The sequence below is a fragment of the Salmo trutta genome, chromosome 4 (assembly GCF_901001165.1).
Source record: "Salmo trutta chromosome 4, fSalTru1.1, whole genome shotgun sequence".
Classification (NCBI taxonomy): Eukaryota; Metazoa; Chordata; class Actinopteri; order Salmoniformes; family Salmonidae; genus Salmo; species Salmo trutta.
The window spans coordinates 72,926,409-72,939,075 of NC_042960.1; the positions used below are offsets into that span (position 1 = coordinate 72,926,409).

Here is a 12,667-nt window from a genome sequence, read left to right on the forward strand (position 1 = left end):
TCCTCAATTAAGTTGGAAAAATAGGATGATCGAGCAGCAGTGAGGGCTCTTCGATACTGCACGGTACTGTCTTTCCAAGCTTGTCGGAAGACTTCCAGTTTGGTATGGCGCCATTTCCGTTCCAATTTTCTGGAAGCTTGCTTCAGAGCTCGTGTATTTTCTGTATACCAGGGAGCTAGTTTCTTATGACAGATGTTTTTAATTTTTAGGGGTGCAACTGCATCTAGGGTATTGCGCAAGGTTAAATTGAGTTCCTCGGTTAGGTGGTTAACTGATTTTTGTCCTCTGACGTCCTTGGGTAGGCAGAGGGAGTCTGGAAGGGCATCAAGGAATCTTTGGGTTGTCTGAGAATTTATAGCACGACTTTTAATGCTCCTTGGTTGGGGTCTGAGCAGATTATTTGTTGCAATTGTAAACGCAATAAAATGGTGATCTGATAATCCAGGATTATGAGGAAAAACATTAAGATCCACAACATTTATTCCATGGGACAAAACTAGGTCCAGAGTATGACTGTGGCAGTGAGTAGGTACAGAGACATGTTGGACAAAACCCACTGAGTCGATGATGGCTCCGAAAACCTTTTGGAGTGGGTCTGTGGACTTTTCCATGTGAATGTTAAAGTCACCAAAAATTAGAATATTATCTGCTATGACTACAAGATCCGATAGGAATTCAGGGAACTCAGTGAGGAACACTGCATATGGCCCAGGAGGCCTGTAAACAGTAGCTATAAAAAGTGAGTGAGTAGGCTGCATAGATTTCATGACTAGAAGCTCAAAAGACGAAAACGTCTTTTTTTTTTTGTAAATTGAAATTTGCTATCGTAGATGTTAGCAACACCTCCGCCTTTGCCGGATGCACGGGGGGTATGGTCACTAGTGTAACCAGGGGGTGAGGCCTAAATTCATCAGGCTTAAGCCATGTTTCAGTCAGGCCAATAACATCAAGATTATGATCAGTGATTAGTTCATTGACTATAACTGCCTTGGAAGTGAGGGATCTAACATTAAGTAACCCAATTTTGAGATGTGAAGTATCACAATCTCTTTCAATAATGGCAGGAATGGAGGAGGTCTTTATACTAGTGAGATTACTAAAGCGAACACCGCCATTTTTAATTTTGCCCAACCTAGATCGAGGCACAGACACGGTCTCAATGGGGAAAGCTGAGCTGACTACGCTGACTGTGCTAATGGCAGACTCCACTAAGCTGGCAGGCTGGCTAACAGCCTGCTGCCTGGCCTGCACCCTATTTCATTCTGGAGCTAGAGGAGTTGTAATGTATAATGTATTCTATATAGTAGTAATACTATCGTGAGATATACTATGGTGAGATATACTAGAATAATGTATTCTATATAACAGTAATACTATGGTGAGATATACTAGAATAATGTATTCTATATAGTAGTAATACTATGGTGAGATATACTATGGTGAGATATACTAGAATAATGTATTCTATATAATAGTAATACTATGGTGAGATATACTATGGTGAGATATACTAGAATAATATATTCTATATAACAGTAATACTATGGTGAGATATACTAGAATAATATATTCTATATAACAGTAATACTATGGTGAGATATACTAGAATAATATATTCCATATAACAGTAATACTATGGTGAGATATACTAGAATAATGTATTCTATATAGTAGTAATACTATGGTGAGATATACTAGAATAATGTATTCTATATAATAGTAATACTATGGTGAGATATACTATGGTGAGATATACTAGAATAATATATTCTATATAACAGTAATACTATGGTGAGATATACTAGAATAATGTATTCTATATAATAGTAATACTATGGTGAGATATACTAGAATAATGTATTCTATATAATAGTAATACTATGGTGAGATATACTATGGTGAGATATACTAGAATAATATATTCTATATAACAGTAATACTATGGTGAGATATACTAGAATAATATATTCTATATAACAGTAATACTATGGTGAGATATACTAGAATAATATATTCCATATAACAGTAATACTATGGTGAGATATACTAGAATAATGTATTCTATATAGTAGTAATACTATGGTGAGATATACTAGAATAATGTATTCTATATAGTAGTAGTACTATGGTGAGATATACTAGAATACTATATTCTATATAACAGTAGTACTATGGTGAGATATACTAGAATAATATATTCTATATAACCGTAATACTATGGTGAGATATACTAGAATAATGTATTCTATATAGTAGTAATACTATGGTGAGATATACTAGAATAATGTATTCTATATAATAGTAATACTATGGTGAGATATACTAGAATAATGTATTCTATTTAATAGTAATACTATGGTGAGATATACAAGAATAATATATTCTATATAATAGTAATACTATGGTGAGATATACTAGAATAATGTATTCTATATAGTAGTAATACTATGGTGAGATATACTATGGTGAGATATACTAGAATAATATATTCTATATAATAGTAATACAATGGTGAGATATACTAGAATAATGTATTCTATATAATAGTAATACTATGGTGAGATATACTATGGTGAGATATACTAGAATAATGTATTCTATATAATAGTAATACTATGGTGAGATATAATATGGTGAGATATACTAGAATAATGTATTCTATATAACAGTAATACTATGGTGAGATATACTAGAATAATGTATTCTATATAACAGTAATACTATGGTGAGATATACTAGAATAATATATTCTATATAACAGTAATACTATGGTGAGATATACTAGAATAATGTATTCTATATAACAGTAATACTATGGTGAGATATACTAGAATAATATATTCTATATAACAGTAATACTATGGTGAGATATACTAGAATAATGTATTCTATATAGTAGTAATACTATGGTGAGATATACTAGAATAATGTATTCTATATAATAGTAATACTATGGTGAGATATACTATGGTGAGATATACTAGAATAATATATTCTATATAACAGTAATACTATGGTGAAATATACTAGAATCATATATTCCATTTAACAGTAATACTATGGTGAGATATACTATGGTGAAATATACTAGAATCATATATTCCATATAACAGTAATACTATGGTGAGATATACTAGAATAATATATTCTATATAACAGTAATACTATGGTGAGATATACTAGAATAATGTATTCTATATAGTAGTAGTACTATAAACTGTTATCCTTTGTACTTGAGTCACAGAGCCTGTCTTCTCCTCCTGTGTGCCTGCAGGGCGAAGTGCTGATCACAGACCACAAAGTGGTGCCTAATGAAGCGCAGTTGGCATTTGACTACGAGACTGTTTCATCAGATATTCCTCCAGTCAAGAAAGCAAAGCTCTCACACTCTGTAAGAATGAGGCTTTACTTCTTAATTGCTACAACAGAGAGGGACATCATTGGTTATTGTGTCAGGTTGGAACTCAGTCTTTGGGAGGCCTTTGTATTAGAGGTCGACCGATTATGATTTTTCAACGCCGATACTGATATCGATTATTGGAGGGCCAAAAAAAGCCGATGCCGATTTTTATTTATTTATTTATTTGTAATAATGACAATTACAACAATACTGAATTAACACTTTTATTTTAACTTAATATAATACATCAATAAAATCAATTTAGCCTCAAATAAATAATGAAACATGTTCAACTTGGTTTAAATAATGCAAAAACAAAGTGTTGGAGAAGAAAGTAAAAGTGCAATATGTGCCATGTAAAAAAGCTAACGTTTAAGTTCCTTGCTCAGAACATGAGAACATATGAAAGCTGGTGGTTCCTTTTAACATGAGTCTTCAATATTCCCAGGTAAGATGTTTTAGGTTGTAGTTATTATAGGAATTATAGGACTATTTCTCTCTATACCATTTGTATTTCATATACCTTTGACCATTGGATGTTCTTATAGGCACTTTAGTATTGCCAGTGTAACAGTATAGCTTCCGTCCCTCTCCTCGCTCCTACCTGGGCTCGAACCAGGAACACATCGACAACAGCCACCCTCGAAGCAGCGTTACCCATCGCTCCACAAATGCCGCGGCCCTTGCAGAGCAAGGGGAACAACTACTTCAAGGTCTCAGAGCGAGTGACGTCACTGATTGAAACGCTATTAGCGCGCACCCCGCTAACTAGCTAGCCATTTCACATCGGTTACACCAGCCTAATCTCGGGAGTTGATAGGCTTGAAGTCATAAACAGCTCAATACTTGAAGCATTGTGAAGAGCTGCTGGCAAACGCACGAAAGTGCTGTTTGAATTAATGCTTACGAGCCTGCTGGTGCCTACCACCGCTCAGTCAGACTGCTCTATCAAATATCAAATCATAGACTTTATTATAATAAACACACAGAAATACGAGCCTTAGGTCATTAATATGGTCGAATCTGGAAACTATCACGTTTATTCTTTCAGTGAAATACAGAACCGTTCCGTATTTTATCTAACGGGTCATATCCATAAGTCTATATATTGCTGTTACATTGCACAACCTTCAATGTTATGTCATAATTACGTATAATTCTGGAAAATTTGTTTGCAACGAGCCAGGCGGCCCAAACTGCTGCATATACCCTGACTCTGCGTGCAATGAACGCAAGAGAAGTGACACAATTTCCCTAGTTTAATATTGCCTGCTAACCTGAATTTCTTTTAAATATGCAGGTTTAAAAAAAATATACTTCTGTATATTGATTTTAAGAAAGGCATTGATGTTTATGGTTAGGTACATTGGTGCAACGACAGTGCTTTTTTCGCGAATGCGCTTGTTAAATCACCCGTTTGGCGAAGTAGGCTGTGATTCGATGATAAATTAACAGGCACCGCATCGATTATATGCAACGCAGGATAAGCTAGATAAACTAGTAATATCATCAACCATGTGTAGTTAACTAGTGATTATGTTAAGATTGATAGTTTTTTATAAGATAAGTTTAATGCTAGCTAGCAACTTACCTTGGCTTCTTGCTGCCCTCGCGTAACAGGTAGTCAGCCTGCCACGCAGTCTCCTCGTGGAGTGCAATATAATCGGCCATGATCTGTGTCCAAAAATGTCGATTACCGATTGTTATGAAAACTTGAAATGGGCCCTAATTAAATCGGCCATTCCGATTAATCGGTCGACCTCTACTTACCACAGCCCTTACACAAGACCCAGTCCTTACCACAGGCCTTACACCAGACCCAGTCCTTACCACAGCCCTTACACCAGACCCAGTCCTTATCACAGCCCTTACACCAGACCCAGTCCTTACCACAGGCCTTACACCAGACCCAGCCCTTACACCAGACCCAGTCCTTACCACAGCCCTTACACCAGACCCAGTCCTTACCACAGCCCTTACACCAGACCCAGTCCTTACCACAGCCCTTACACCAGACCCAGTCCTTACCACAGCCCTTACACCAGACCCAGTCCTTACCACAGCCATTACACCAGACCCAGTCCTTACCACAGCCATTACACCAGACCCAGTCCTTACCACAGCCCTTACACAAGACCCAGTCCTTACCACAGCCCTTACAGCAGACCCAGTCCTTACCACAGCCCTTACACCAGACCCAGTCCTTACAACAGACCCAGTCGTCACACCAGACCCAGTCCTTACCACAGCCCTTACACCAGACCCAGTCCTTACCACAGCCTTTACAGCAGACCCAGTCCTTACCACAGTCCTTACACCAGACCCAGTCCTTACACCAGACCCAGTCCTTACCACAGACCTTACACCCGACCCAGTCCATACCACAGCCCTCACACCAGACCCAGTCCTCACACCAGACCCAGTCCTCACACCAGACCCAGTCCTTACCACAGCCCTTACACCAGACCCAGTCCTTACCACAGCCCTTACACCAGACCCAGTCCTCACACCAGACCCAGTCCTTACCACATCCCTCACACCAGACCCAGTCCTTATCACAGCCCTTACACCAGACCCAGCCCTGACACCAGACCCAGTCCTCACACCAGACCCAGTCCTTACCACAGCCCTGACACCAGACCCAGTCCTTACCACAGCCCTTACACCAGACCCAGCCCTTACACCAGACCCAGTCCTTACCACAGCCCTTACACCAGACCCAGTCCTTACCACAGCCCTTACACCAGACCCAGTCCTTACCACAGCCCTTACACCAGACCCAGTCCTTACCACAGCCCTCACACCAGACCCAGTCCTTACCACAGCCCTTACACCAGACCCAGTCCTCACACCAGACCCAGTCCTTACCACAGCCCTCACACCAGACCCAGTCCTTACCACAGCCCTCACACCAGACCCAGTCCTTACCACAGCCCTTACACCAGACCCAGTCCTCACACCAGACCCAGTCCTTACCACAGCCCTTACACCAGACCCAGTCCTTACCACAGCCCTTACACCAGACCCAGTCCTTACCACAGCCCTCACACCAGACCCAGTCCTTACCACAGCCCTTACACCAGACCCAGCCCTCACACCAGACCCAGTCCTTACCACAGCCCTTACACCAGACCCAGTCCTTACCACAGCCCTTACACCAGACCCAGTCCATACCACAGCCCTTACACCAGACCCAGTCCTTACCACAGCCCTTGCACCAGACCCAGCCCTTACACCAGACCCAGTCCTTACCACAGCCCTTACACCAGACCCAGTCCTTACCACAGCCCTTACACCAGACCCAGTCCTCACACCAGACCCAGTCCTTACCACAGTCCTCACACCAGACCCAGTCCTTACCACAGCCCTTACACCAGACCCAGTCCTCACACCAGACCCAGTCCTTACCACAGCCCTCACACCAGACCCAGTCCTCACACCAGCCCTTACACCAGACCCAGTCCTTACCACATTGGTTGTTGTGTCAGGTTGGAGCTCAGTCGTTGGGAGGCCTTTGTATATGAACTCAACTATTAAACACACTCAGGCAACACTCTTGCTCATAATATAACTCTTCCATTGATGTTTCTAAACAGTGTTATGTCTTAGAGTCCTCATTTTATACACTAATGTTGGTATTTGTTTCACGTTTAGGGCGTCAGTACTGACAGTAATGCAGAGAAGCTGAGTGGTCGGTATGAACCCCATGTTGTCCTGAGTAGAGAAAGTCTGGTCAGACTGCTGGACAACCATGGTCCGGACTTCACTGATCCCTGGGAGTTACCTGTAGTGGTCAAAATCAATCCTGGGAGAGGTAGGATATAACCTAACCCCTCATCCTGACCCTAACCCTTAACCCCTCATCCTGACCCTAACCCCTCATCCTGACCCCTCATCCTGACCCCTCATCCTGACCCTAACCCCTCATCCTGACCCCTCATCCTGACCCTAACCCCTCATCCTGACCCCTCATCCTGACCCTAACCCCTCATCCTAACCCTGACCCCTCATCCTGACCCCTCATCCTGACCCCTCATCCTGACCCCTCATCCTGACCCCTCATCCTGACCCTAACCCCTCATCCTGACCCTAACCCCTCATCCTGACCCTAACCCCTCATCCTGACCCCTCATCCTGACCCTGACCCCTCATCCTGACCCCTCATCCTGACCCCTCATCCTGACCCTGACCCCTCATCCTGACCCTGACCCCTCATCCTGACCCTAACCCCTCATCCTGACCCTAACCCCTCATCCTGACCCTAACCCCTCATCCTGACCCTAACCCCTCATCCTGACCCTAACCCCTCATCCTGACCCTAACCCCTAACCCTGGGAGTTACCTGTAGTGGTCAAAACCAACCCTGGACCGATGATGCTTTGTATTGGCAAATGAGAAGCTTTAAAGCCACCGGTCGGCAATATTGATCAAAGCTAATTTTATTTGTCACATGCGCCAAATACAACAGGTGTAGACTTTAATGTGAAATGCGTACTTACGAGCCCTTTTCCAAAAATGCAGAGTTAAAAATAAATATTTGCAAAGTAAAAAAAAGAAATAGTAACACCATAAGATAACAACAACGAGGCCATATACAGGAAGTACCAGGTAATAACATGGTTATATACAGGAAGTACCAGGTAATAACATGTCTATATACAGGAAGTACCAGGTAATAACATGGCTATATACAGGAAGTACCAGGTAATAACATGTCTATATACAGGAAGTACCAGGTAATAACATGGTTATATACAGGAAGTACCAGGTAATAACATGGCTATATACAGGGAGTACCAGGTAATAACACGGTTATATACAGGTAGTACCAGGTAATAACACGGTTATATACAGGGAATACCAGGTAATAACATGGCTATATACAGGAAGTACCAGGTAATAACATGGCTATATACAGGAAGTATCAGGTAATAACATGGTTATATTCAGGGAGTACCAGGTAATAACATGGCTATATACAGGGAGTACCAGGTAATAACATGGCTATATACAGGGAGTACCAGGTAATAACATGGCTATATACAGGAAGTACCTTTATTGTCTGTGATTGCCTGGAGTCCCTGCCACATCTAGTCTGTCTGAGTTGTTGAATTGCAACTCCACTTTGTCCCTGTGTTGTCGTTTGTGCCTCTTGTATGCCTTAGAGGTCATAGCTGGTCTGTTTGTACACGTCCATGTTCCCAGTCACCTTGCCGTGGTTAAATGTGGTGGTTCTGCCATCTATCCACGTTTTTAGGTTTGGATAAGTTCTAATCATCACAGTCTTTTAACAACATCCTCTATGCACTTCCTGGTGAACCCAGTCCGTGTATACGTCCATACTATTCCCAGAAGTTACCTGGAACATTTCCCAGTCCAGGTGATCAAAACTGTTTTGAAGCATATATTCCAATTGGTCAGACCAACGTTGAACAGTCCAATGAGAGATCTACCATGATCAGACCTGCCATAAAGTTAACATCAGTTTTAATAAACTAGTTTTCATGATGTGAACCAGCAGACCTGTAAGTAATGTATCTGTGTTGCAGGCAATAGCCAGAGTAAGACGGTGTACGTCGAACCTCCGCTGCAGACAGAGATGACAGTGAGAGAGAGGAGTCGGCTGTTCCATGAGGAGAGCATGAAGCTGTCAGTCAACAAGACTGGAACCAAGAATGTCTTCCACCTCATGACTGAGACTCCAGCTATGGACAAACAACTACCTGCTGTCTGTACCCTACCCCCTGACCCCTGACCTTAACCCTACATCTCCTAGCTGTCTGTACCCTACCCCTGACCCTTGACCTTAACCCTACATCTCCTCGCTGTCTGTAGCGTAACCCCTGACCTTAACCCTACATCTCCAAGCTGTATGTAGCCTAACCCCTGACCCCTGACCTTAACCCTACATCTCCTAGCTGTCTGTAGCCTAACTACCCCTGACCTTAACCCTACATCTCCTAGCTGTCTGTAGCCTACCCTTGACCTTAACCCTACATCTCCTAGCTGTCTGTAGCCTAACCCCTGACCTTAACCCTACATCTCCTAGCTGTATGTAGCCTAACCCCTGACCCCTGACCTTAACCCTACCTCTCCTAGCTGTCTGTAGCCTAACCCCTGACCTTAACCCTACATCTCCTAGCTGTATGTAGCCTGACCCCTGACCTTAACTCTACATCTCCTAGCTGTCTGTAGCCTAACTACCCCTGACCTTAACCCTACATCTCGTAGCTGTATGTAGCCTAACTAACCCTGACCTTAACCCTACATCTCCTAGCTGTCTGTAGCCTAACTACCCCTGACCTTAACCCTACATCTCCTAGCTGTATGTAGCCTAACCCTGACCTTAACCCTACATCTCCTAGCTGTCTGTAGCCTACCCCTGACCTTAACCCTACATCTCCTAGCTGTCTGTAGCCTAACCCCTGACCTTAACCCTACATCTCCTAGCTGTCTGTAGCCTAACTACCCCTGACCTTAACCCTACATCTCCTAGCTGTATGTAGCCTAACCCCTGACCCCTGACCTTAACCCTACATCTCCTAGCTGTCTGTAGCCTAACTACCCCTGACCTTAACCCTACATCTCCTAGCTGTCTGTAGCCTACCCCTGACCTTAACCCTACATCTCCTAGCTGTCTGTAGCCTAACCCCTGACCTTAACCCTACATCTCCTAGCTGTATGTAGCCTAACCCCTGACCCCTGACCTTAACCCTACATCTCCTAGCTGTCTGTAGCCTAACCCTGACCTTAACCCTACATCTCCTAGCTGTATGTAGCCTAACCCCTGACCTTAACCCTACATCTCCTAGCTGTCTGTAGCCTAACTACCCCTGACCTTAACCCTACATCTCCTAGCTGTCTGTAGCCTAACCCCTGACCTTAACCCTACATCTCCTAGCTGTATGTAGCCTAACCCTGACCTTAACCCCACATCTCCTAGCTGTCTGTAGCCTACCCCTGACCTTAACCCTACATCTCCTAGCTGTCTGTAGCCTAACCCCTGACCTTAACCCTACATCTCCTAGCTGTATGTAGCCTAACCCCTGACCCCTGACCTTAACCCTACATCTCCTAGCTTTATGTAGCCTAACCCTGACCTTAACCCTACATCTCCTAGCTGTCTGTACCCTAACTACCCCTGACCTTAACCCTACATCTCCTAGCTGTCTGTAGCCTAACCCCTGACCTTAACCCTACATCTCCTAGCTGTCTGTAGCCTAACTACCCCTGACCTTAACCCTACATCTACTAGCTGTATGTAGCCTAACCCCTGACCTTAACCCTACATCTCCTAGCTGTCTGTAGCCTAACCCCTGACCCCTGACCTTAACCCTACATCTCCTAGCTGTCTGTAGCCTAACCCCTGACCCCTGACCTTAACTCTACATCTCCTAGCTGTCTGTAGCCTAACTACCCCTGACCTTAACCCTACATCTCCTAGCTGTATGTAGCCTAACCCCTGACCTTAACCCTACATCTCCTAGCTGTCTGTAGCCTAACCCCTGACCCCTGACCTTAACCCTACATCTCCTAGCTGTCTGTAGCCTGACCCCTGACCTTAACTCTACATCTCCTAGCTGTCTGTAGCCTAACTACCCCTGACCTTAACCCTACATCTCCTAGCTGTATGTAGCCTAACTAACCCTGACCTTAACCCTACATCTCCTAGCTGTATGTACCCTGACCCCTGACCTTAACCCTACATCTCCTAGCTGTCTATAGCCTAACCCTGACCTTAACCCTACATCTCCTAGCTGTCTGTAGCCTAACTACCCCTGACCTTAACCCTACATCTCCTAGCTGTCTGTAGCCTACCCCTGACCTTAACCCTACATCTCCTAGCTGTATGTAGCCTAACCCCTGACCTTAACCCTACATCTCGTAGCTGTATGTAGCCTAACTAACCCTGACCTTAACCCTACATCTCCTAGCTGTCTGTAGCCTAACTACCCCTGACCTTAACCCTACATCTCCTAGCTGTATGTAGCCTAACCCCTGACCCCTGACCTTAACCCTACATCTCCTAGCTGTCTGTAGCCTAACTACCCCTGACCTTAACCCTACATCTCCTAGCTGTCTGTAGCCTACCCCTGACCTTAACCCTACATCTCCTAGCTGTCTGTAGCCTAACCCCTGACCTTAACCCTACATCTCCTAGCTGTATGTAGCCTAACCCCTGACCCCTGACCTTAACCCTACATCTCCTAGCTGTCTGTAGCCTAACCCTGACCTTAACCCTACATCTCCTAGCTGTATGTAGCCTAACCCCTGACCTTAACCCTACATCTCCTAGCTGTCTGTAGCCTAACCCCTGACCCCTGACCTTAACCCTACATCTCCTAGCTGTCTGTAGCCTGACCCCTGACCTTAACTCTACATCTCCTAGCTGTCTGTAGCCTAACTACCCCTGACCTTAACCCTACATCTCCTAGCTGTATGTAGCCTAACTAACCCTGACCTTAACCCTACATCTCCTAGCTGTATGTACCCTGACCCCTGACCTTAACCCTACATCTCCTAGCTGTCTATAGCCTAACCCTGACCTTAACCCTACATCTCCTAGCTGTCTGTAGCCTAACTACCCCTGACCTTAACCCTACATCTCCTAGCTGTCTGTAGCCTACCCCTGACCTTAACCCTACATCTCCTAGCTGTATGTAGCCTAACCCCTGACCTTAACCCTACATCTCGTAGCTGTATGTAGCCTAACTAACCCTGACCTTAACCCTACATCTCCTAGCTGTCTGTAGCCTAACTACCCCTGACCTTAACCCTACATCTCCTAGCTGTCTGTAGCCTAACTACCCCTGACCTTAACCCTACATCTCCTAGCTGTCTGTAGCCTAACCCTGACCTTAACCCTACATCTCCTAGCTGTCTGTAGCCTAACCCTGACCTTAACCCTACATCTCCTAGCTGTCTGTAGCCTAACCCTGACCTTAACCCTACATCTCCTAGCTGTCTGTAGCCTAACCCCTTACCCCTGACCTTAACCCTACATCTCCTAGCTGTCTGTAGCCTAACTAACCCTGACCTTTAACCCTACATCTCCTAGCTGTCTGTAGCCTAACTACCCCTGACCTTAACCCTACATCTCCTAGCTGTATGTAGCCTAACCCTGACCTTAACCCTACATCTCCTAGCTGTCTGTAGCCTACCCCTGACCTTAACCCTACATCTCCTAGCTGTCTGTAGCCTAACCCCTGACCTTAACCCTACATCTCCTCGCTGTCTGTAGCCTAACCCCTGACCTTAACCCTACAT

The 12,667-nt window shown here is 44.0% G+C and overlaps 1 protein-coding gene across 2 annotated transcripts in view; it reads left to right on the forward strand.

The window, feature by feature from the left end:
* ice2 (interactor of little elongator complex ELL subunit 2) overlaps positions 1 to 12,667 on the forward strand; it is a 67,904-nt gene that overhangs the window by 11,389 nt on the left and 43,848 nt on the right. The window contains exons 6-8 of one of the 2 annotated variants that reach the window (XM_029752006.1): positions 3,275 to 3,391; positions 7,055 to 7,214; positions 8,950 to 9,128. In XM_029752006.1, coding sequence (XP_029607866.1) covers positions 3,275 to 3,391; positions 7,055 to 7,214; positions 8,950 to 9,128 — 456 coding nt within the window. The remainder of the gene's footprint in view (positions 1 to 3,274; positions 3,392 to 7,054; positions 7,215 to 8,949; positions 9,129 to 12,667) is intronic. The other variant, XM_029752008.1, reaches the window with a different exon arrangement.